Below are 26,861 nucleotides of genomic sequence, written 5' to 3'. Positions count from 1 at the left end.
TAGCTACAGAGTAAAGCCCACTATACACTGTCCCTTCATCGAATACTCCCAGAACAGGGATAGCACAATGTTAGATACAGAGTAAAGCTCCCTCTACACTGTCCCCCATCAAACACTCCCAGGACAGGGGCAACACGGGGTTAGATACAGAGTAAAGTTCCCACTACACTGTCCCCATCAAACACTCCCAGGACAGGGATAACATAGGGTTGCCAGTACCTTATATCTATGTGAAACAATAAAACCGTTGTCTGCAAGACAGTGCAGTGTAAACCTTTCAAACTGAGACTGACACATATTCCAGCTGCATAATGTCTGTGGAGCATTTGTTTATTTCTATTGTCTGCGTTTGCCCTCTCTACATTTGTCGTGGATTCTGATTTTTGAGAGCCCTGCTGTGGTCGCAGTACTCCATGTTTGCCAGTGCGCAGTGTTTTGCTTCGAGCCAGATGCCTCTGATGTGTCGGTGTGTGTTCTGTCTGCAGGTTGACTGTAAGGTGTTAAACTTCATTCATTTGTACTTGACAAGCTGCACTTACTTCTGGATGCTTTGTGAGGGAATCTACCTGCACACTCTCATCATCGTGGCTGTGTTTGTGGAGCAGCAGCAATTATTCTGGTACTACATACTTGGATGGGGTAGGTACTGTCAGGAATACCACTCTAACAGTCAATACCCCACATCCTTTTGCTTGGATTGGGCAAGTGATCTGTGCATTAAGAATAAATGATCAGATCTTGTAACAGCCATGCACCCTCCTATTCCCTTCTGGCATTGAAGTGGTGGTTGGAACTGAGTTGGTTGCACTCCTAGTTCTGTGTCAGGAGATACTGGGTTCAATTCCTACTCCCGGGGTTTGAGCATGAGAATCCAGGCTGACATTGCAGTGCAGCACTGAGGAAGTGTTTGACCGTCAGAGGTATAAGACCATAAGACATAGGAGCAGAAATTAGGCCATTCAGCCCATCAAGTCTGCTCCACCATTCAATCATGGCTGATAAGTTTCTCAACCTTATTCTCCCACTTTGTCCCCATAACCGGACAGCACGGTGACTCAGTGGTTAGCACAGCTGCCTCACAGTGCCTGGGACTCTGGTTCGATTCCTACCTCGGGCGACTGTCTATGTGGAGTTTGCACATTCTCCTCATGTCTGCGTGGGTTTCCTCCCACAATTGAAAGATGTGCAAGTAAGGTGAATTGGCCAGGCAAAATTGTCCATAGTGTACAGCGATGTGTAGGCTCGGTGCATGAATCATGGGTGAATGTCGAGTAAAAGGGTAACGGAATGGGTCTGGGTGGGTTGCTCTTCAGAGGGTCAGTGTGGACTTGTTGGGCCAAAGGGCCTGTTTCCACACTTAGGGAATCTAATCTAATCTAAACCCTTAATTTCCTTGACAATCAAGAACCTATCGACCTCTGTCTTAAATATACTGGCCTGGCCTCCACAGCCTTCTGTGGTAGTGAATTCCAGAGATTCACCACTCTCTCGCTGAAGATGTTTCACCTTATCTCCATTCTAAAATGTCTCCCCTTTACTCTAAGGCTGTGCCCTTGAGTCCTAGTCTCTCCTACAGCTTCCCAACATCCACTCTGTCCAGGCCATTTAGTATTCCAGAGTGCTGTCTTTCATTTGAGATATTAAACTGAGGCTTGCTTGATCCTTAAAATTCCATGGCCCGGATTCGAAGAAGAGAAAGCAAATCATCCTTGGTGTCCTGGCCAATATTTATCTTTCAACCAATGTCAGAAAAATCACATGGTATGATAACTGATCTCACTGCTAGTTGTGGGAGCATGCTGTGCACAATTTGGCTGCCTTGTTTGCAATAATGCCTGCGCTTCAAGAGCATTTCATTGTCCGTGAAGCTGTTTGGATCATTGAGAAGGTGTAAACAACTCTGTCAGAAGACAATTTCTGCTGCTGGTTTGAGCTGAGTGAGGTGAAATGGCGAGCACTATGTTCAGGCTGCAGGAACCCCTGTCAGCAGATCCACCCTTTAGTAAAAAACAGGTGTTCATTCATAGGATGTGGGCACTGCTGGCAGGGCCACCATTTCTTGCCCACGCATCGTTGCTGTGGAGCTGGCAGTGGGTAGCCCTGTTGAACTGCAGCGTTGCTGCACCCTCAGTGCTTTTAGAGAGGAACTTCCCGGGGTTGGACTCCGCAACGCTGAAGGAATGGTGACATCGTCAGGATGGAGAGTGGCTTGGAGGAAAACTTGCAGGTGGAGGTGTTCCCATGAAGCGGCTGAAGATGGTTCTCCAACAACCGCAACCATCTTCCTGTGTGCCAGGTATGACTCCAACCAATGGAGTCCAATTTCCCTGGATTCCCATTGACTCTAGTTTATCGATGGCTTCTTTATGATACATGGTATTCCTTTTGCCCGAAACGTCGATTTTACTGCTCCTCGGATGCTGCCTGAACCACTGATCCAGAATCTGGTCTCCAGCATCTGCAGTCATTGTTTTACCTTCTTCATGATACATTCAGTCAAATGTGGCTTGACGACGAGAGCAGTTATTCTCGCCTTACCTCTGTTCGAATTACTACAGTTTCCTCTAATTCCTCAATATTCTAACAAGTACAGGCCTAATCTACTCAACCTCTCCAAGATAGACCCTCATACCTGGTCTAGTGAACCTCTCTGGACTGCCTCCAATGCAAGTTCCCTGATTGGGGCTGTTAATCTTATCCACTCAGAGAGCCCTGGCTGACAGATAGAAACGAGAGTGTCCCACCGGGTGGTGGGGATCCCCAGTGGAGGGCTCTCTATGTGGGAGTTCTCCCCCTTTCTCTCGGGGATCTGGGACAGAGGGTGCTGCATGTAGCGATCCCCTGCAACTGCAGATTGTGGTGGTTCACGGACACCCAGCCCAACTGCTTGATGTTGTGGAGTCCGTGGACCATGTATATATTGGGTGTGGTCATTTGCACTCCCTTTTTGATTTCCTTAAAAACCTTCTTCTCTGTTTTTGGTTACACTTCAGTCCCACGTTCCTGATCTTTAGACCTGGTGCGGAGAGAGGGAGGGCAGGTCAGAGGACCTCCTCATGGCTCTACTCCTGGGTCTGGCCAAACTGGCCATAAACAGGTCCAGGCAGCGGGCCGTGGAGGGGGTCGTTAGGGCCGACTGCCTGCCTGTCTTCTGTGGTTATGTCAGAGCCCAGGTGTCCCTGGAGAAGGAGCACGCGGTGTCCACCAATACCCTCCAGATTTTCAGGGAGCGGTGGGCACCGCAGGGAGTGGAGTGCATTATTTCCCCCTCCAACTCTATTTTAATTTAATCCCTGCCCTCCCCTTCACTGTTTGATCACGCAGCATTGCCCTTTGAGAAGAGCACTGCTTGTTACTGGCCACTTGGGTGTTTCCTTTCTTCCTGGTGGTGGCCATTGAATAAAGATTTATGCACTTGTTAAAAAGAAAGAAAAAAATGAAACAGGAGTGTCAGAGGTTCTGTTCACTCTGAGAGCTGGCTCTGAGGGAGCTGGATCAGGGTCAAGGGCTCTCCACATGTAACTAAAGGGTGAGTTGGTGACGAGATACCGCGGCCTCTGTACAGCGACCTTATTGAAACATGCAAGGTTCTGAGAGGACTTGTCAGGTGAGATGTGGAGAGAGTGTTTCCCCTGGAGGAAAAAGTCTTGGACCAGAAGGTATTATCTCAGAATAAGGGGGTTGCTCATTGAAAACAGAGATGAAGTAGAATTCCTTCCCTTTGAGGTGAGTGAATCTGTGGAATTCTTTCCCACAGAGGGCTGTCGAGGCTGGGTCAGTAAGTATATTCAAGGCTGAGATAGGCAGATATTTAACCAGTAAGGGAATCGAGCGAGGCAGGAAAGTGGAGTTGAGGATGATCAGATCAGCCATTGTCTCAGTGGACTCAATGAGCTGAAAGGCCTCCTTCTGCTCTTATGTCTTATGGGCTTATGAATGAATAAAGATATGTTTTTGAACACGGTTTTAAAAGAACATACGAGGTACAGTTAGTAAGTTTGCAGATGACACCAAGGTTGGAGGTGTAGTGGACAGCGAAGAAAGTTACCTCAGAGTACAACAGGTTCTGGACCAGATGGGCCAATGGGCTGAGAAGTGACAGATGGAGTTTAATTCAGATAAATGCGAGGTGCTGCATTTTGGGAAAGCAAATCTTAGCAGGACTTATACACTTAACGGTAAGGTCCTAGGGAGTGTTGCTGAACAAAGAGACCTTGGAGTGCAGGTTCATAGCTCCTTGAAAGTGGAGGCGCAGGTAGATAGGATAGTGAAGAAGGTGTTTGGTATGCTTTCCTTTATTGGTCAGAGTATTGAGTACAGGAATTGGGAGGTCATGTTGCGGCTGTACAGGACATTGGTTAGGCCACTGTTGGAATATTGTGTGCAATTCTGGCCTCCTTCCTATTGGAAGGATATTAGAGTCATAGAATCATAGAGATGTACAGCATGGAAACAGACCCTTCGGTCCAACCTGTCCATGCCAACCAGACATCCCAACCCAATCTCGTCCCACCTGCCAGCACCCGGCTCAGATCCCTCCAAACCCTCCAAATGCCTCTTAAATGTTGCAATTGTACCAGCCTCCACCACATCCTCTGGCAACTCATTCCATACATGTACGTGAAAACGTTGCCCCTTAGGTCTCTTTTATATCTTTCCCCTCTCACTCTAAACCTATGCCCCTCTTGTTCTGGACTCCCCGACCCCAGGGAAAAGACTTTGTCTATTTACCCTATCCATGCCCCTCATAATTTTGTAAACCTCTATAAGGTCACCCCTCAGCCCCTGACGCTCCAGGGAAAACAGCCCCAGCCTGTTCAGTCTCTCCCTGTAGCTCAGATCCTCCAACCCTGGCAACATCCTTATAAATTGTTTCTGAACTCTTTCAAGTTTCACAACATCTTTCCGATAGGAAGGAGACCAGAATTGCACGCAATATTCCAACCAATGTCCTGTACAGCCGCAACATGACCTCCCAACTCCTGTACTCAATACTCTGACCAATAAAGGAAAGCATACCAAACGCCTTCTTCACTATCCTATCTACCTGCGACTCCACTTTCAAGGAGCTATGAACCTGCACTCCAAGGTCACTTTGTTCAGCAACACTCCCTCGGACCTTACCATTAAGTGTATAAGTCCTGCTAAGATTTATTTTCCCAAAATGCAGCACCACGCATTTATCTGAATTAAACTCCATCTGCCACTTCTCAGCCCATTGGCCCATCTGGTCCAGATCCTGTTGTAGTCTGAGGTAACCCTCTTCGCTGTCTACTACACCTCCAATTTTGGTGTCATCTGCAAACTTACTAACTGTACCTCTTATGCTTGCATCCAAATTATTTTGGTAGATGACAAAAAGTAGATGACCCAGCACCGATCCTTGTGGCACTCCACTGGTCACAGGCCTCCAGTCTGAAAAACAACCCTCCACCACCACCCTCTGTCTTCTACCTTCGAGCCAGTTCTGTATCCAAATGGCTAATTCTCCCTGTATTCCATGAGATCTAACCTTGCTAACTTGAAAGGATTCAGAAAATATTTACAAGGATGTTGCCAGGGTTGGAGGATATGACAATAGACAATAGACAATAGGTGCAGGAGTAGGCCATTCAGCCCTTCGAGCCTGCACCGCCATTCAATATGATCATGAGCTATAGGGAGAGGCTGAACAGGCTGGGACTGTTTTCCCTGGAGCGTCAGAGGCTAATGGGTGACCTTATAGAGATTTATAAAACCATGAGGGGCATGGATAGGGTAAATAGACAAAGTCTTTTCCCTGGGGTCGGGGAGTCCAGAACTAGAGGGCATAGGTTTAGGGTGAGGGGGAAAAGATATAAAAGAGACCTAAGGGGCAACTTTTTCACATAGAGGGTGGTATGTGTATGGAATGAACTGCCAGAGGAAGTGGTGGCGGCTGGTACAATTACGGCATTTAAAAGGCATCCGGATGGGTATATGAATCGGTAGGGTTTAGAGGGATATGGGCCAGGTGCTGGCAAATGGGACTAGATTGGGTTGGGATATCTGGTCGGCATGGATGGGTTGGACCAAATGGTTGGTTTCCATGCTGTACATCTGTATGATTCTATGACTGCATAATAGCAGGGAGGTTATGCTGAACCTGCATAAGACCTCAGCTGGAGTATTGTGTCCAATTCTATGGGGCAGCCACACTTCCAGAGGAACTTGAAAGCATGAAGCAAGGTACAGAGAAGTCTCAGGTAAATGGTCCCAAGGAACCAAGGTTGTTTGAAGAAGTTGAGACTGCATTCCCTGGAGAAGAGAAGGTTGAAATATATTAATGGATTTGAAAGGATGTCAAAATCACAAAGAATTTGGACAGAGTAAATGGGTCCCATTAATGAAAGGATTGAGAACCAGAGAGCACAGATTTAGTAATTAGTAAAAGAAGCAGAAATAATAGGAGAAAAGTGGTTAACATTTGGAATGCACTGTCTGTGAGTGTGGATGAGGCAGTTTTAATTGAGGCATTCAGAAGAGAGTTGGACTGTTATCTGTAAAGGAACAATGTGCAGACGTACAGGAAGAAGGAGGGAACATGGAACTAAGTGACTCATTCCGGGAGCCAGTGCAGACAGGATGGGTGGGAATGGCCTCCTCTGCACCATAACAATTTTGCAATTCTGAATGCTACTCGCCATGTGCCTGCGCAAGCCGGGATGTTGTTCAAGGCTTGCTGGATGCAGACATGGACTGCTTCAATATCTTTGAGGTGCAGGATAAAGGAAATAGGCAGGTCCTGTCTGCCTTCAGATAGACAAGAGTGTAAAAATGATGGGACCCAAACACAAAGCCAGATTTTGCAGTGCTTAATGTAAGAGATACTATAACAGCAGATACCTAAATGCATCAGTCTCATGCTGGAGCTGTTGTGATGATGCTATGGCTTTCAAGAGGTTATTTTATCCTGTTTTATTTTGAAGGGAGATTGTAAGGCAGAGGTATTGAGCCATCTACAGAGGACCACGTGAGTAAACAGCTTGTGTGGGTCTGTGATAGTGCGGAAGACAGGAGATGGCTTCATGATGCATGACTCTATTCATGTACCAATGCCTTTTAAATGTTATAATTGTACCAGCCTCCACCACTTCTTCTGGCAAATCATTCCAAACATGAACCACTTCTCTGTGAAAAAGTTGCCTTTAAGAGAGCTATTTTTCAGACAGTCTTTACATTCTGGTAGCTTAGCAGCTGCCCCCAACTGTTCAATTTTCCCCAGTCTTATGCCCCAAAGCATCGGATTGTGTCATTGGCTTTTAAGATTGTCAATATACTCAATTCAAACTGGATTGAAGTTTGGTAGCTGGAGCACATGTTACATTGTATCTTTTTTTCAGAATACTTAGTGCTGTCAGGTAGTCTTTGCTAGCTTTTAACTCTCTTAAAGATACAGTCCACCCACACCTTCATAACACTAGATTAATTTAGGATATCTGGTCGTCTTGGGCGAGTTGGGCCGAAGATTCTTTTTCTGTGTTGTGCAACTCTATGGTGCGAACGTTTGTGGCTGTGGTTACCATGACTACCATCAGGCCTTTGAGTTGAAATCCTCGTCCTCTCTTTCCCTTGTAGATGGAGAGCCCAGCTGCTGCCGCTCTCCCAAACTTTTCATGGTTGGCCCCAATGAGCTGCCCTGATCAGCACCGTGTAGCTCCCATCGCAGCAGCTGCCCCTGCCACTCTTCTCATCCCTTTCATGCCACTCACTGTGAGAACTGCCAAGTGCATTCCCAACTCCCCAGTGAAGAGGGCCAACCCAAGTGGGCTGGCATCTGCACTGTGGCCTACAACACTAGATCTTGTGATGGATGTATCCAGTCTTTGTCCTCTCCTGGGGCGTGGCTCATAATCTTCAGGTGGTGACCTTGGAAGAGCAAAGGAGAAGGCAATAGTAGGCAATGGACCTTTTGAGATACTGATAATGTGCAATCAAGATGTGATCGGAGTGTGATGTTCTGACACTCGAGACAAATGCCTGAAAGATTATAGTCTCCCCATCGGTAGGACCTGAGGGTTTACTGGTGTTCAGGTCTTCTTCCTGTATTGGAGAAATGTTATTCAGTCCCTGTAGCCCTCCTGTGGACTGTACTATCTCATGAACACTCAGCCCTCCAGCCTCTCACAAGGGACAACAGCCTGGGGGTGGTGCAGATACGGGGGAAAGAACGAGATGGGTGTAGTAGAGGCACAAGGAATGGGAGTGGAACAAAAGCAGAAAGTAGCTGGAAAAGCTCAGCAGATCAGGCAGCACCTGTGAAGACAAAGCAGGGTTAACGTTTCAGGTCCAGTAGCCCTTCCTCAGAATGGGAGTGAAAAATTGGGGCGTACTGCCATCTCAGGATATGGAGGGAGGGTGAGGGGACATGAATGAGGTCTGATAGGAGGAATGGAGGAGTGAGACTTCTGGCAGTAGAGGATGGAGAAAGTGGGAATTGGGTAAAACTGGACTGATTTGATTGGGGCTGGTGAACATGGTGTAGGGGAGGGGAGGAAGGCTGACGTACACAATGCGGGAAGGGTCCCACTGTGAAACGTGGCTGCCAAGAGCCATCCTTGATCTGTAGCTGTGGACAATATTCAGGATCTCCATTCCACTCCTGCTGCTCATTTTGTCTGGCACCTCCACCCTCCCTGGCAGCAGCTGGTGACGAAGAGGAACTTCCGCCTGAGCCTTTCTCATGGCCGTCAAGCAAAGTTGGAAGCCAATTGTTGCATCTCTTCACACCTTATAGCTCCTGTCCATTAGTGCTCTTTCCAGTAATCTGATCACACCTGGAACTTCAGCACTGCCCAGGTCCTTGAAATAGAAAGAGGAATATTGTGCCATGTGACCCTTGCTGAATGAGGGAATTGATGCTGGATCTCTGTTTTCCTTTCAGGGTTCCCACTGATTCCAGCCATTATACACGCAGCTGCCAGAAGCAAATATTTCAACGACAAGTAAGAACATTTCCACCTGCTTGCCTTGGGCTCTGCATAGGAGCTTTGTTACTGTGAGACAGCACAGGCCCAAGGAAAATCCAATATGTCAGATAATTCCATAAAACACGAGTTAGAATCGAATCACGAGCCCCCCCTCCCATCTCACCACCAAAATGGGTGGTCAGAGCAGTGAAACATTGGGTTGGGGGAAAGAAGTAAACTGGACGGAGAGTGGAGGGGAACGTGGGAATTCAGTGAGAGCAGGTTGATGAGATTAGATTAGATTACTGACAGTGTGGAAACAGGCCCTTCGGCCCAACAAGTCCACACTGACCCCCCGAAGAGCAACCCACACTACACCTAACACTACGGCCAATTCACCTAACCTGCACATTTTTGGACTGTGGGAGGAAACCGGAGGAAACCCACACAGACACGGGGAGAACGTGCAGACTCCACACAGATAGTTGCCTGAGGCGGGAATTGAACCCGGGTCTCTAGCACTGCAAGGCAGCAGTGCTAACCACTGTGCCACCGTGCTGCCCACTAGATGAGAAGGGAACCACAAAATGAAGGGAGCTCTGGGCCTGTATCTTCAAGGAATGTAAAATGGAGCTGTGGGGGATGTCGAGCAGCATTTGAATCAATTGGTCACAACTCTTTGGCGGTGAGCTTGGGGACTCTCCTCTCAACTAGCTTCCATTGCTGAGCCAGGATCAGGGGTCAGTTCAATCATTCTGGTGTCTACCTGCCTGAAATGGGAGAATGGCTGGAGTAGGCCCCTCCATTGGCTGCCCTGCTATCCATCGCCCAGGTTTTCCAACACTCCCATTTCAATCCATTTACCAACTCTGTTGGGAATGATCCCCCCTTCCCCTTCCTTATAATTCCAGCAGTCCCAATGGATAGACCAGTCCTAAGCTCAAGGATGTCTTCATGGCCAAATGGGATTTGGAGATCTAAAAAATGGTGACCACCTCTTTGGAAAAGGAGATTGTAGCCTCTCCCTTCAGCCATTTCAGATGGCAGTTAAGAGTCAATGCCATTGCAGTGGGTTTGGAGTTATTTCAAGGCCAGATCAGGTAAGGACAGCAGAGCATTAGAGAACCAGGAGGTTTTTAAAAAGAAAAATCATGATGGTTTATTAATTGATTTTAATTTCCATCAGGTGCTGTGGTGGGATTTGAACTCATTTCCCCAAGGGTTTAGCCTGGATCTCTGATTTACACATCCAGTAACATTGCCATTCCCCCATCATTTCCCAACTTCCCCTTTAGTATCAAGTCCTGGGCTTTTGTCTAGCTCACTTTGAGCTTCCAGCTTTTCCAGTAAAAATCACATGGTGTGAGGTCAGGCTGGGGGCACAGAAAACGATGCTGCGGTCAGTCGCTCCTGTCACTGCTCACTAATTTGGTCAAAACAAAATACTGGAGATGCTGCAAAACAAACACAGAATTTGCTGGACAAACTCAGCAGGTCTGGCAGCATCTGTGGAGAAAGAGATAGAGTTAATGTTTTGAGTCCAGCATGACTTCTTCAGAAGCGGTTCACTGCCTGATGGTTAACACAATCTGTGAGCTGTTTCAACACCAACACGAACGTTCAAGCGTGGACTGCAACAGTTCAAGAAAGCAGTTCACAACCACTTTCTCCAGGGTAACTGGGGAGCTCTAGCTCAGAGACAGGGACACAATCCACTGTGAAACCAATCACAAATCATCAAGTAAACTGGGGACAATAGTTTCTACAAGGTTTTAGATTAGATTACTTACAGTGTTGAAACAGGCCCTTCAGCCCAACAAGTCCACACCGCCCCGCCGAAGCGCAACCCACCCATACCCCTACATTTACCCCTTCACCTAACACTACGGGCAATTTAGCATGGCCAATTCACCTGACCCTGCACATCTTTGGACTGTGGGAGGAAACCGGAGCACCCGGAGGAAACCCACACAGACATGGGGAGAACGTGCAAACTCCACACAGTCAGTTGCCTGAGGCGGGAATTGAACCTGGGTCTCTGGCGCTGTGAGGCAGCAGTGCTAACCACTGTGCCACCGTGCCGCCCCTCTCTTCTCAGATGCAATGCTCCATCCTTGCTGTGTCCTTCCAGCCTACTCTTCTCAGGTAGAGGGTGACGTTTCCTGGGGTCAGTTCAATAATGCAACAGCCCTGCATGGTGTATCAACAAAATGTTGGGAATTGATGGGTTCATTTCAGCAACTGAATCTGCTCTTCTGTTTTCTCTAGTTGCTGGATCAGTTCAGGCACACATCTCCTGTACGTCATTCATGGCCCAATATGTACGGCCTTATTGGTATGTACCTTATTCCATTTTTTAAACTCAGCATGAACCAATTTAAGATGAGGGCAAGATTTGGGAAAATCTGCACAAGTATATCAAGGGGAAGAGAATAACCACAGAAAAAGGAGGGAACAAAGCAGCAATCTGTGTGTGAAGCCAGAGGACACTGGGAGAGTGTTAAACAAGTACTTGACATCTGACTTCACTGAGGAGAGATGAATTCAAAAAATGGACTGTGAGGTTCTTGAGCAGATTGATATATGAAGCAAGGAGGTATTGGAGATTTTGAAGGGTTGTATCTCAAGCTGCTGTGGGAGACGAGGGAGACAAACAAAAACTAGAGGTGCCTGATTCCAAGGTAGACAAGCAGTAGGCTGGAAGGACACAGCAAGGATGGAGCATTGCATCTGAGAAGAGAGGCTGGATAGGCTCGGGTTATTTTCCATGGAGCAGTGAAGGTTAAGGGGGGGACCTGATAGAGGTGTATAAGGTTATGAGGGACATGGACAGGGTGAATAGAAAGCAGCTATGCCCCTTACTCGAAGGGTCGATAACAAGGGGCATAATTTTAAAGTGAAAGGCAGGAGTTGTAGACGGGATTTAACAAAATGTTTTTTCACTAAGGGTGATGGGGGACTGGAATGCACTGCCTGGGATGGTAGTTGAGGTGAGAAACCTCCTAATCTTGGATGAGCCCTTGAAATGTCATAACATTCAAGGCTATGGGCCTAGTACATGAAAATGGAACCAGTGTAGGTAGTAGTGTATTTTTTGGCAGTACAGACTCAATGGGCCGAAAGACTTCTTCTGTATTGAATGATTCTATGATTCTCTGAGCCGAGAGTACACTTGCTCAGCTCACCAACTACAGCCATCAGGAATTTCCCAGTTCTCCCACTGACTTCAGTCTCCTTGGGATGGGGAGCGTGAAAACTGTCAGGCTCCCAACTCCTAGGAGCTGTATAAGGAGCCAGTATCGTTTCGCAGTCAGATTGTCAATCAGTGCTGATTTACCCTCAGTAAAGTTCCAGTTGGTCGCCATGAAATCGTTCCATGCATGTGAGTGCTTGGAAGGGCCGGGACTGAGCTGTGACTGGGAACTCAAGAGGGTGGCACTGGCAAAGCACAACAGGTCAGGCAGCATCTGAGGAGCAGGAGAGTCAGCGTTTCAGGCAAAGCCCTTCAAGCAGCCCTGTGTCTGTGAACCACTGAGGGCTGGACTGAGGATTGATTGATTTGGATGCCATTGTTTATCTCTCATAACTCTCTGTTTGCCCTGTCTCCCAGGTCAACCTGTTTTTTCTACTCAACATTGTTCGAGTTCTTATCACAAAGCTGAGGGTTACCCACCAGGCGCAGTCGAAAGCCTACATGAAGGTGGTACGAGCCACATTGATTCTGGTGCCATTGCTTGGCATTCAGTATGTGCTGGTTCCAGCAAAGCCCAAGGGGCACATTACCGGAGAGATTTATGAACACGTGATGCACATCTGTCTACATTATCAGGTAAAGTATCCTCATGGATTCTGGTGGACAACCAGACCATGACCAATGCCCAGCTTCCTGTTAGGGTGAGGGCTGAGCCCTATTGACATGCTGTCTGCCGTAAAACCAATCCAAACCCTACCTTTGTGCCGCTCACAAACCACCTGAATCATGAGCAATGGGCATACAGCTGGGGCATGTATAGGGCAAAGTATCACTAGTGTGCATCACCAGCTACCCTACACAGAGGGGACAGAGGAAGATCCCAGGCTCTGTTTGGGGACTGAGCTGCTCTCATCTGAAACAGGCTTAGATTTGGTATTGGTGCAAAATTAGCCTTGGGGTGCTGCTCCTGACCACTGTGCAGTGACTCCTGCTTGTCACTTGGCTGAGATGCTGAAGGATGTCTCATGAGGGCAACACTCTGGAAAAAGCAGAGAAGTGGTTTGATTTTGTTTAACATTGCAACTCAGATAAAACAGTTGGCATCCTTGAATTTAAGTTTGGAGCCTAAATGGGGATACCGTACCACAGATTTAAAAACAACTGTAATCTGCCTATCCATCTGGTTCTGTCCAGCAGATGTTCTGGTGATATCTCAGCTCTGTTTGTTTCCAGTCTATAGGCCATGATCTGTTTTGTACTGCAAACCTGTATATTGGTAACACTATATCATGATGGAGGAGAAAGTGAGGTCTGCAGACGCTGGAGATCAAAGCTGAAACTTTATTGCTGGAACAGCACAGCAGGTCAGGCAGCATCTAGGGAACAGAAGATTCGACGTTTCGGGCACATGCCCTTCCTGAAGAAGGGCATGTGCCCGAAACGTCGAATCTTCTGTTCCCTAGATGCTGCCTGACCTGCTGTGCTGTTCCAGCAATAAAGTTTCAGCTATATCATGATGGCACAGTAGACCCACACTCCCAAACAACCACCCTTCCCTCGATGTATCCCCATTCGCGAGATAGGATCCAGGTTGTTCCTGGGACTTCCTCACATGCAGAGCTCCACAGTCCAATTGGTCACTGTCTGATGTTACCAGCTTGTGGGTGGGGAACTAATCCATAAGGAGAGAGAGCCAGGCGATGGATCACGCAAATATCAGCATGTTCCAAGGTCAATTTGATGGACTATGGTCCTTGTCATATCAATGATTTACTGACTTTCATGTTCCTAGATCCCCTAAACCACATTGTAACCTACTTGAGAAGTCTGTTCCTGTTGAAACTTTATTGCTGGAACAGCACAGCAGGTCAGGCAGCATCCAGGGAACAGGAGATTCGACGTTTCGGGCACAGGCCCTTCTTCAGGAAGAAGGGCCTGTGCCCGAAACGTCGAATCTCCTGTTCCCTGGATGCTGCCTGACCTGCTGTGCTGTTCCAGCAATAAAGTTTCAACTTTGATCTCCAGCATCTGCAGACCTCACTTTCTCCTCGAAGTCTGTTCCTGTTCCAGTGTGACTAATTCACGCACAACTGATTCTTCACATTTGAACAGTCCAGCCCATTCCAAATTGCAGAGGGTTAGCTGCTTCTGAACTGAAATACCTGACAGACTTGATCTCCCAGAGCTGGGAGAATGACTGGGCTTGACTGGATAGGGAACTCTCAAATGCAGCGAAGTGACAAATAAATCTGCTTTCTTTCACAGGCGATACCAGTGACAACGATATTCTGCTTTTATAATGGAGAGGTGAGTTTGACCTCCACAATGCCCATTCAAGTCGAATTCCTGTTCCTAGTACAATGTTTCTGCTGCCAAGATTGCTCATCTGGGATGGTTTTAATTTATTCTTTCGTGGGATGCTGGCATCGTGGGGAAGGCCGGCATTTGTTGTCCATCCCTTGTTGCCTTTGAACTGAGGGGCTTGCTTGGCCATTTCAGAAGACAGTTAAGAATTGAACATATTGGAGTCACATGTAGGCCAGGCCAGATAAGGACAGCAATTTCCTTCCCTAAAGGACATTTGTGCACAAGATGAGTTTTTACGGCAATTGATGATGGTGAGGCCAACTTTATATTTCAATTTAGTCAACGAATTTAAATTCCAGATGCCATGAACCCATGTCCCCAGGGCATTAACCTGGCCCTCTAGGCCACTATACCACCGTCTCTACTTTTTGGGGACCAGGATGTCAGTGGGAACTTGAGTCTATGAATTATAAATGATTGGGGATTGCTCACTAACTTCCCAATCTGCTGTATGCAACACTGGACACACTGACTGCAAGAGCCTGTTGCTCAGGAATCATAACCTTGGGATGAACTAGCTTTGTATTCATTCGCGTGGTGCTGGAAAAGCACAGCAGGTCAGGTAGCATCCGAGGAGCCAGAAAATCGACGCTTTGGGCAAAAACCCTTCATCAGGAAATGGCTTTTGCCCGAAACATCGATTTTCCTGCTCCTCGGATGCTACCTGATCTGCTGTGCTTTTCCAGCACCACTCTAATCTTGACTCTCATCTCCAGCGTCTGATGTACACTCACGCCTTGCTTTGGTTTTGGCCCTGGGACTACCCAGCTGTTACGGGGCTTGGGCAGGGTCTCTACCTTCAAGAAAACTTTAGCTGATTCAACTATAGTAGTTGTTACAAAATATCAGAAATAGGAGGAACAGAGGACTTGGTACATCCCTGCCAGGCAATATGATCATGGCTGATCTTCATTCTCGACTCCACTTTTCCACCCTCTCTCTGTCGATTCCATGAGACCAAACATCTGTCTGTGCCAGCCTTGAATCGATTCAATAATTGAGCATCCACACCTTCTGGGGCAGAGAATCCCAAAGATTCACAACCTTCTGAGTGAAGACATTTCTCCACATCTCAGTCTGAAATGATCAATCCCTTTTCTCATGTTCCAGGTTCCCCAACCAGGGGACATAACTTCTCAGTATCCGCCCCAAAAAGCCCCTTCAGAATCTTGAGGTGATCACCTCTTGCTCTGCCAAACTCCAGCCTCCCATCAGAGGTCCCAGCCAGCAATCTGCTGAATCTTCTCCCGATGTGCAGCTGGAAGAACCTCAAAGGCTGATGTTTCAAAGTTGTCAAGAGTCCAACAATAGCCATACTATCTATAAAAGGCAATAATGGCTTTAGTGAAGCCTCCCCTCCATGCTGCTACTCTGTAAGATTGACATTACTGCTCTCATTCGCCTGAAGGTGATACTTGGATGGTCAGTGGATACCCCATCTCCCCAGCCCAGTTTCCAGTCATGCAGAGGGGAGTGGTCACCAGCCTTCTCTGCTGGAGTAGAGAGAGGAAGCTCTGGGTGCTGGTAGGCCTCTGCAGCAGACTCTTGTGTCTATCATTGTACATGCTGACTTAGAGCAGTCCTCTGAGAAAATTCCAGCCCGGAGAGGTCTTGAAAAAAACTGGCCAATGCAGTACAGTTTCCCTCCTTTCTGCCTAATGTGCAGTGTTCCCATGTGAGGCAAGAACAATGAGAGGTATTTGCTCAATATTGCTCTCACAAATAGTGGAAGCTTGTTGACATTCTGGTCACTGAGATATGTTTGGACTAACAGGGCCTTTTTCCTTTAGGTGCAAAGTGCGTTTAAAAGGCAGTGGTCACAGTACAAGGTCCAATGCAGCCACCAATTAACAAGCACAGATATCTCACACTCCAATGCAACGTCTGTGACAGAGATCGCAAGATATATGCTCACCCAGCCCACGAATAGCAACCACCTCAACAGCAAAAGCTGCCCTGAGACTGTTGCAGTGAAAGTGCCAGGCATCCACATGTGAATGAAAATCAAGACCACCACCAGGTCTCTCAGGCTTTCTTCAATATCTTCGCAGGAGAGAGAGAAAAATGGCTTTCCTTTTTATACAGCATGACCCTATGGCTTCGGAATCTTTTGGTGGTCTAATTACAAGGAATTGTTGGAGGTTTAATTCTTGTTATGTATCAAATTGATGTATATGTTGATGTTTCTGTAACCCAGTGACTCACTCGTTATGCTACTTGGGAGATTTTCTGAACTGTTCAAAACGTCAGGCATGAAAAATGGTCCAGGAAGAAAGGCCTTAAGATTGGAATTACTGTTCTGAAAATTCAGAAGTTATAGAAGTATTTTGACACTGCCTTTAACATAGCATGAGGCACTGCTGGACACACTATGACACTTTGGTGAACTTGTGACAAAATCAGTTTTGGGGCAGCACGGTGGCTCAGTGGTTAGCACTGCTGCCTCACAGCACCCGGGACTCAAGTCCAATCCCAACTTTGGGCAACTGTCTGTGTGGAGTTTGCATGTTCTACCCGTGTCTGCGTAGGTTCCCTCTGGATGGTCCGGTTTCCTCCCACAAGTTAGGTGTATTGACCATACTAAATTGCCCCGTAGTTTCCAGGGATGTACAGGCTAAGTAGATTAGACATGGGGAATGCAGGGAATGGGGTGTTGGGGAGGGGCGTGGATCTGGTTGGGATGCTCTTCACAGGGTCGGTGTGGATTCAATGGGCGGAATGCCTGCTTCCACATTGTAGGGATTCTATGATTTCCTGTCTTTCTGTAAAATTAGTACGAGAGCCAGTTTATGCATTTCAGGATAATGCATTTCAGTTGACCCTTGCATAGTTTCAGGACATCTCAACATGCTTCATAATGCACTTTAGAGCTACAATCAGTGTTCTTTGGTTGAAAAATATGAGCTTACATCTTGCTGTGAATCATTTCCATTCAGTAGTCTCTAGTAAACCATAATACATCATTTGATGCATGACTCCCAGGAATACTTGGGCCAGCTGGCTAGTACCAACTGAATTGAGGCCTTACTCAGGCCTCTCTCCACCTTTGAGAATCTAGGGATTTCTGCTCATTACCTTCTACTGAGGCAGGAATACTATACCTGATGTTTTCTGCCCGTTCTCTCAGGGAATGACCTCTGTTGAATTATATACATAGCTCAACAATAACTTGCCAAGGATCTTTAGACAGTGAAATAACTCCACAGATGCCTGTAACCCATCACCATCACTTTATTTACACGTGCATGGTACACGTGCATGAGAGCCAGCTCATTTTCTTTTTTTTCTTTTTTCCCCCCTACACTACCACCTGACACTCCTGTTTATAACTGTCTGCCAGGGCTCCCTGATTGGGCACGGTTAACAGCCCCAATCGGGCAACTCATATTCTATTAGATCCACCTGCTGGACCTTTTCACAATGGCTGTAGACAGCACCTCCCAAACTCACAACCACTGGAAGGACAAAGACTAGGAAACACCAGCACCTGCAAGTTCCACTCACCATCATGACTGGGAGGTATGTTACAGTTCCTTCAGTGTCACTGGGTCAAAATCCTGGAATTTCCTCCCTTATGACATTGTGGGTTTACCTACAGCACATGGACCAAAGGCAGTTCACCACCACCTTCTCAAGGGCAAGGAGAGATGGGCAATAAATGCTGATCCAGCCAGTCCCCAAATGAATTCAAACAAAATCTGGGAAGCACAGTCAGACATGAACGGCTTGCTTATGTCTCCGCCTTGGAAAATCCTTCATTATAGTCCAGAGATTTTTCTCCCCCCCCCCCCCAGCTTTCAGGGGCTAGAAATCAGACAATGTGAAGTCTGGGTCTGTAAACAGGGGAGAAAGTGAGCACTGCAGATGCTGGCGATCAGGGTTGAGTGTGTGGTGCTGGAAAAGCGCAGCAGGTCAGGCAGCAGCTGAGGAGCAGCAGAATCGACATTTGGAGAATAAACCTTTCATCAGGAATAAGGGGGTGGCTCAAGGAGGTTGAGAGATTGGGAGGGGGTTGGGGCTGGGGCAAAGGTAGCTGGGAATGCGATAGGGAAATGAAGGTGGGGGAGAAGGTGATATATCGGAGAGGAGGGTGAAGCAGATAGATGGGAAAGGTGATGGATAGGTCAGGAGGGTGGTGCCTCTCTCTACAAGGATCCTTCCTTGGGCCGCTCCCACTTTCCTGATAAAGGGCTTATGCCCGAAACATCGATTCTCCTGCTCCTTGGATACAGATGTGCTTTTCCAGCACCACTCTGTAAATAGGGGAACTGAGTGATAAGTATCATTCAGTCTCCACTTCCCAGTTTCTGATTCGGACTTTGTACTTACAATATTAATCACACATTACTTGATCCCCAGCATTCTGGAATCTTCACATGTGAATGCTTACTTGTTAACCATTTCTGAATCTTTCAGCTTAATGTTGGTCTGTTTGTGAATCTGAAAGAGGTTAAAATAAACCATGGAATATTGCTGGTTGGAATTGTGATAGCTCTGAAAATCAGTCAGGGTTCAGCACCGTGCGCTATCCATGCACTTCTGCTAGGAACTCTGTGCAAAGGCATTGGGAAAACTCTGCTGTGGAGCACTCCAAGGCCGAAGAGCCCAATGATTTCTCACATTTAATTTTGAAGGATAGCCAGCAAGAAAGGCAACAGTTCCGGGTCCAATGGGGACAAAATGAAATGAGAGGTTCAATTCCCAGCCTCCATCTAGGGGCGAAGATGGATCTGCTCTGTACCATGCCCCAAGGAGAGGTTGGAAAAGGAGCTACATTCTTCTTTTGCTTTTGAGTGCCTTGCATTCTCTCACCAGAATGTCTCCCTCTCTGCCTTTTCTCCTGAAGCCTGCTCCTATCCTCCTCATTGTTTAATACATCTCTGAGTTTTGTGTCATCTGTCAACTTGAGCATTTTACCAAGTCTGAGTCTTTTTTGGTCCAGAAGTGCCAATGACACAGTTGTTGTGACATTAGCATAGAGTCGTGCGTAGGGACCATGTGGAATTGTTGACGCAGCTGACTCCACAGGAATTGTCCACACAGGAAATCTTCCATTAGCAGATGTTCAAGTTGGATATTCACTGGGTTCCAACTCACCTATTAGTTACCCAGGAAAGGTTAGAGGATTAAAAACCTGCTTGAACTCCCAAGTGACTATTAAACTGAGCCCCTGGCACACCCTCCCTTCTCACCCCCCACCCCAACACCCACCAGACTGGGCACCTTCTTCCCTGACCTACCGTGAGCACTCATCCATATGCTCATCCTCTCCACTCCTTAATTTTTCAGGATTCCTAGGACCTATTTACTCTGCTTCAGGAGAAAAGCTTCCTGGACAGGAATTTCTCAGGGAGTGTTCAAGCAGATCATTCAATAGTTTATAAGACTCAGCAAAAATTTATCCTGATTAAAAAGAATGACTCAACGAGAAGGAAGGAACCTGTGGTGAACAAAGGTGATCAAGGAACGTATCCTATCAAAGATTAAAGTGTGCAACGCAGTGAATACGCGTGATCGACCAGAGGATTGAGGTTGTTTTCAGAACCCAGCAGCAGAGGAATAAAAAGCGAGTAAAATGGAAGAACCTTTATTATGAAAATAAATAACCAGAAATATAAAAACCAACAGCAAGAGCTTTTAGAGAAAGAGAAAGCTAAAGTATGAGTGCAGGACCCTTGGAGGATGTGACTGGAGAATCAATAATAAGGAACAGGGAAATAGATAATCAGAGGATCCCTACAGTGACTGTCGCGTTGGCATTGACTCTCCAAAGAGCATCCCACACAGCCCCACCCTCCCACTTTATCCCTGTATCTCAATATTTCTCACGGCCAATCCACCCTAACCTGCACATCCCTCGGTACTATGGGACAATTTAGCACGGCCAATCCACCCTAACCTGCACATCCCTGGACACTATGGGTCAATTTAGCATGACCAATCCACCCTAACCTACACATCCCTGGGCACTATGGGACAATTTAGCACGGTCAATCCACCTTAACCTGCACATCCCTGGGTACTACGGGACAATTTAGCATGGCCAATCCACCCTAACCTACACATCCCTGGACACTACGGGACAGTTTAGCATGGCCAATCCACCCTGACCTGCATATCCTTGGACACTATGGAACAATTTAGCACGGCCAATCCACCCTAACCTGCACATCCCTGGACACGACGGGACAGTTTAGCATGGCCAATCCACCATAACCTGCACATCCCTGGATACTAGGACAGTTTAGCATGGCCAATCCACCCTAACCTGCACATCCCTGGACACTATGGGACAATTTAGCATGGCCAATCCACCATAACATGCACATCCCTGGACACTACGGGACAATTTAGCATGGCCAATCCATCCTAACCTGCACATACCTGGACACTATGGGACAATTTAGCATGGCCAATCCACCCTAACCTGCACATCCCTGGACACTATGGGATAAATTAGCACGGCCAATCCACCCTAACCTGCACATTCCTGGGCACTATGGGGCAATTTAGCATGGCCAATCCACCCTAACCTGCACACCCTTGAGCTGTAGGAGGAAACCGGAGCACCTGAAGGAATCCCATGCAGACATGGGGAGAATGTGTAAACTCCACACAGATAATGGCTCAAGGCTGAAACCTTGAAATTGAAACCAATATTTTGCATTAGTCTTCATGGACACTATAAACATCCCAATATATCCTAGAAGCAAGGTGCTAATGGGAGGAAACAGGATAAAGTAATCAACTCATGAAACAAAACGTGGACAAGTTGTCAGGACCTGATGACCCATATCCAAGGATTTTAAAGGAAGTGGCTGCAGAGTTAGTGAAGCGTTGAGCAAAATATTCCAGGCTTCAGTGGATTCTAGGAGGATTCAAGCAGATTGGAAAACTGCCCCTGTTCAAAGACTGAAAGCGGGCAATTATAGACGAGTTAACCTAACCTCTGGTGTTGGGAAATGCTGGAGTACATTATTAAGGAAAAAAAGGAGGAAATTTAGAAAAGCTTAATGTAATCAAACAGAGTTAACACGGTTTTGTGAAAAGGAAATCATGTTCGACAAATTGGTTTTGTTCGTTTGAAGAATCAATGAGCAGCCTTGAGAAAGGGGAACCAGTAAATGGTTTTTCAGAAGGCATTTGATAAGATATCACATATTGCATAAGATAGGATTGCAAGGTATTGGAGGGCACTATATTAGCATGCATTAAGGATTTGTGAACAAATAGAAGACTGAGTTGGGATTAATGGGTCTTTTTTAGAAAGCTGTAACTAGTGAAGTATAACAAGGATCATTCAGAGAGTCATACTACATGGAAACAGACCCTTCGGTCCAACCAGTTCATGCTGACCATAATCTCAAACTAAATTAGTCCCACCAGCCTGCTCCTGACCCATATCCCTCCAAACCTATCCTGTTTATGTAATTATAGATAATTTACTATCTCTGTTAATGACTTGGAGGAGGGGGCAGAGAGTAATGTTTCCAAATCTACTAGTGATACAGAAATAGGTGACAGGGCATGTTGTGATGAGGACCTAAGCGATCTGTTAGATACATATGTTGAGTGAGTGGGAAAACAATTGGCAGCTGGAGTTTATTAGGAAAGTATGAGGTCATGCACTTTAGTAGGACGAATGAAAAGACAGACTATTATTGAAACAGATAGAGATTCCAAAAATGTGCAGCACAGAGGGGGCTGGGTATTCTTGTGCGTGAAACACAAAAAATTATCAGGCATAGTAACTAAAAAGGCAAATGGAATTTTGATTTTTATTTCCAGGGTATTGGAGTTTAAAAGCAGAAGACCTGTTATGATTGTACAGGCTGTTGATGAGGCCAACACCTGGATTATTGTGAACATTTAAGAAAATATGTTCTGGCATTGATGGCAGTTGAAAAGTGATTCACTCTGCTGATCTCTGGGACGAAGGGGTTGACTTATTAAAAACAGCAAAGCAGGTTAGGCCATTATTCGTTAGAGCTTAGAAGAATGCAAGATTCTTCGAACATTATTGCAAGATTATTGTAATTTGCAAGATTCTGAGGGGGCTTGACAGGGTAGATGTTGAAAAGATTTTTCCAATAGCAGGGAAATGTTGAACTAGGGGGTATAGTTTTAAAAAAGTGTCCCCTTATTCTGTCACTGAGCTGTGAAGGAAATTTCTTCTCTCAGAGTCTAGTGAATGTCTAGAAGTTTCTACCGCAGAGACTTGCGGAGACGAGATCATTGAAAGTATAGAAAGAGGTGGTTGATAGATTTTTGAACAATCAAGGCTATGAGGAGCTGGCACAAAAGAAGAGTTGAAGCCTGGGCAGATCAGCCATGATCTTGTAGAAAGGTGGGGTAGTCTAGGGCTAAATGGCCTACTCCTGTTCCTATTTGTTAGGGGGTTATGTTGATCGTCTCTGAAAGTACTTTTTTTTTTGTGTACAATCAGAATTGGAAATTGGGGTTCCAATCCTGATTGGAAAATCTGAGAGGGCATATCTCTAAAACAGCAGTGGTCTGAACACCAATACCAGGAACACCAGAGCACACACCCTTCCAGTCTGAAGAACAACTGGTTACCACTACCCCCTGCTTCTGGTTCTTAACCGCATTTCTATACATGTCAAAAGGGTCCCCATAATCCCACGAGTTTAAGTTTGACAACAAGTGTGTGTGAAGCTTAATCAGGTATCTTTAAAACATCCACAAACACAGCAGCAACTGCATTAGCCTCGTTAACCCTGTTTGCTATTTCATTTAATAACTCAATGGCCAAACACAATCTGCCTTCAACAAATTCATGCTGTATTACGCTGCATTTTTCCAAATGCCAAACCACTTTGCCTCAGGTGATTGCCTCGAAAGTTTTCCCCACCAGCAGTGTTGCCTGGTCTGCAATTGCTAGGTTTAACCATCTCCTTTTTCTAAAAAGAAACAGGGCTGTAACATTATAATTGTCTAGTTCGCTGGTATATCCAGATATTGAAAGATTGGTCAAATCCTCTGCAACTTCCATACTTAGTTACCCAGTAACCTCTGATACCTCCCATTCAGGCCAGTTAACAATTCACTTGGATGTAAAACCTCTTTAATTTCACCCAATCTTTCTCCAGCAAACAGAGACACAAATAGAAAGCGATCAAAAAGCTCAGCAGGTTTGGCAGCATCTGTGGAGAGAAATCAGAGTGATCTTTTCAGGTCAAGTGACCCTTCCACAGACCTGATGGTAGCTAGGAAATGTTCTTCCAGCTTGCACTGAGCTTCACTGGAGCACTGCAGCAAGCCTGAGACAGAGATGTTGGTCAGATGTTGTGTTAAAGTGGAAGGCAATTGGAAGTCTTTTTTGCGGACAGAACGTAGGTGTTCTGTGAAGCAGTCACGCAGTCGACGCTCAACAACGGTGCTGAGGAATCTTTGGTTGAGGAAGAAGGTGGGCGGCACGGTGGCACAGTGGTTAGCACTGCTGCCTCGCAGCGCCTGAGACCCGGGTTCAATACCCGCCTCAGGCGACTGACTGTGTGGAGTTTGCACATTCTCCCCGTGTCTGCGTGGGTTTCCTCCGGGTGCTCCGGTTTCCTCCCACAGTCCAAAAGATGTGCAGGGTCAGGTGAATTGGCCATGCTAAATTGCCCGTAGTGTTAGGTAAGGGGTAAATGTAGGGGTATGGGTGGGTTTCGCTTCGGCGGGTCGGTGTGGACTTGTTGGGCCGAAGGGCCTGTTTCCACACTGTAATGTAATCTAATCTAAAAAAAAAAGGTGGACATTTCAGAGGCGCCCTTATCGAAGTTGGCCTCGTCGGAACATATACAATGGGAGGATGGAATGAAGTCTTTACAGGAAACAGAGTGGGAGGATGTGTAGTCCAGGTAGCTGTGGGAGTCGATGGGTTTATTGTGGATATTGGTGGCCAGGCAAAAGTGAGGACTGCAGGTGCTGGAAACAAGAGTTTAGATCAGAGTGGCGCTGGAAAAGCACAGCAGGTCAGGCAGCATCCGAGGAGCAGGAAAATTGACGCTTCGGGCAAAAGCCTTTCATCAGGAATCCTGATGAAGGGCTTTTGCCCGAAACGTCGATATTGGTGGCCAGTCTATCCCCAGAAATGGAAACAGGTGTCGAAGAAGGGAAGGCTGGAAGAGAGGATAAACTAGGTGAAAGTGAGGGCAAGGTAGAAATTGGAAACAAAATCAGTAAACCATTCCAATTCTCGACGAGCAGCACCAATGATATCATCAATATATCCAAGAAAGAGTTGTGGGTGGGGGCCAGAATAGGACTGGAACAAGGAATGTTCCACATATTTCATGATGAGACAGGCATAACTAGGGGTCATGTGCATACCCAGGGCACAACATTCCCCCCCACCCCAACCTGAAGAAAATGAGAGGAGTTAAAAGAGAAGTTGTTGAGGGTGAAGATGAGCTCAGCCAAGTGGAAGAGGGTGGTGCTGGGTGGGCACAATTTTTTGCTTGACTTGTCCTTGTTCTTTTTTGTAACTATTCCAAACATGATATTGTGGTCACTGTTCCCTCAACACTCTCCTGCTGAAACATACTTCATTTCAGAAATTACTCTCCATCTGTACCCTTTACACAGTTACTATTCAAGAGTCTTACAAGATAATGGAAGTCCTCTATTATCACTGCTCTGTAGATCTAGCATCTTTTAATACTTTATCTCCAAATTTGCTCTTCTAACTCCTTCCCACGACTTAATTAACTGCAGCATAATGCTATTTTGTTTGTTCCATCATTATGACCAAATATTGAACGAGTTTTGAGAAGATTTGTAGCTCAGGTTGAGGTTCTGGATGTTGGTTTGCTCGCTGTGCATTAAGTATTCAAACTCTGGAGATGGATGATGTAGTTAGCAACCAATACCTAAAGCCAGGGGTATTCTATTTCCCTTTGGTTGAGGAACAATGGCAAATGTTTAAGAAAATAATTCATGCGCAGAGCAAAGAACATATCTCAATGATGAAGGAGGATTCTCGGAAGGTAATACGGCAAATGTGGTTAACCAGTGAAGTTAAGGATAGTATCAAATGGAAAGAACAACACACAATTTGGTAAAGATTAGTGATAATCCAGAGAATTGGGAAAGTTATAAAAAACTGACAAAAGATGGCCAAAAAAAGGGAGAAAATAAACTGAGAGTAAACTTAGAAGTAACATCAAGGCAGACATCAAAAGATTTTTTTTAAACCTATAAAAATTAAGAGTAGGCAGATGAGTTAAATACATACTTTGCATTAGTTGTCACTGTAGAAGACACAAACAGTACTCCAAACTTAATAAACAATCATGGGGCAAAGGAAGAGAGAAAGTAAATACAATAACTACCACTAGAGGAAAAATGCTTGGGCAACTAAAGGAGGTAAAGATTGATAAGTCCCATGGACCTGATGGGATGCTTCCTGGAATATTGGAGGAGCAAATGAGTGAACTGCAAAAATGGTTTATTCCAGTCTGGTGCAAGAGTACAAAGAGAACAGTGACTAGGAGGGACTGGTTATGGCCTAGGAGGGAAGTCAGAGATAGTATTTGATGCAAAAAAAAGGCGTGACAAAAAATAGATTTGAGGATTGAGAATAGTTAAGAAGGGGAAAATAGAGTATGAGAGTAAGCTTGTGGGGAACTGAAGAACAGACTGTTTAAGTTTCCAAAGGTATGTAAAAAGATTGGTGGAAACCAATGAAGGTCTCCTCCAATCATAAACAGGGAATTTATAATGGGGGACACAAAAATGGCTGACAAACTAATTCATACTTCACTTCTGTCTTCACAAAAGAGGACATGAATAACATCAGAAATAATGGGGAACACAGGGTTTAGTGAGAGAGTGGAATTGAAGCAAATTAATAGAGAAATATTAGAGAATTAGTGGAGCCCCTTGCAGAGATATTGGTATCATTGACAGTTGTGGGTGAGGTGCCAGAAGACTGGCAGTTGGCTAGTGTGGCACCATTATTTAAGAAAGGCTGCAATGAAAAGCCAGGGATCCATAGAGCGGTGAGTCTGACGTCAGTAGTGGTTAAGTCTTTGGAGGGGATTCTGAGAGACAGAATCTACATGCATTTGGAAAGACAGGGACTGATTAGAGATCGAGAGCATGGCTTTGTGCATGGGAAATCATGTCTTGCAAATGTGATTGAGCTTTTTTTGAAGAAGTTAGCAAAAAGATAGAAGAACACAGAGTGGTAGACATTGTTTATATGGGCTTCAGCAAGGCCGTTGACAAGGTCCTGCATGGTAGACTGGTTAGGAAGGTTAGATCACATGGGAGTCAAGAGTGTGGTGCTGGAAAAGCACAGGTCAGGCAACAATCGACGTTTTGGGCAAAAGCCGAGCATTTCGGGCATCAGAAATGAGGCTGGAGCC

At 46.0% G+C, this 26,861-nt stretch overlaps 1 protein-coding gene across 5 annotated transcripts in view; it reads left to right on the top strand.

The window, feature by feature from the left end:
- Nucleotides 1–16,965, top strand: part of LOC122543404 (calcitonin gene-related peptide type 1 receptor-like) — a 96,238-nt gene extending 79,273 nt beyond the window's left edge. For 4 of the 5 annotated variants that reach the window (XM_043682109.1, XM_043682108.1, XM_043682111.1 and 1 more), the window contains 4 exons: nucleotides 8,903–8,963; nucleotides 12,538–12,756; nucleotides 14,386–14,427; nucleotides 16,278–16,965. In XM_043682109.1, the coding sequence (XP_043538044.1) occupies nucleotides 8,903–8,963; nucleotides 12,538–12,756; nucleotides 14,386–14,427; nucleotides 16,278–16,484 (529 nt within the window). In that variant the 3' untranslated portion in view covers nucleotides 16,485–16,965. Of the gene's footprint in view, nucleotides 1–8,902; nucleotides 8,964–11,195; nucleotides 11,263–12,537; nucleotides 12,757–14,385; nucleotides 14,428–16,277 lie in introns of all 5 variants that reach the window. The other variant, XR_006310015.1, reaches the window with a different exon arrangement.
- The last annotated feature ends 9,896 nt before the right edge of the window (nucleotides 16,966–26,861 follow it).

Source organism: Chiloscyllium plagiosum, chromosome 43 (genome assembly GCF_004010195.1).
Source record: "Chiloscyllium plagiosum isolate BGI_BamShark_2017 chromosome 43, ASM401019v2, whole genome shotgun sequence".
In the NCBI taxonomy this organism is placed as follows: Eukaryota; Metazoa; Chordata; class Chondrichthyes; order Orectolobiformes; family Hemiscylliidae; genus Chiloscyllium; species Chiloscyllium plagiosum.
This window is presented reverse-complemented; position numbering and strand designations above follow the sequence as displayed.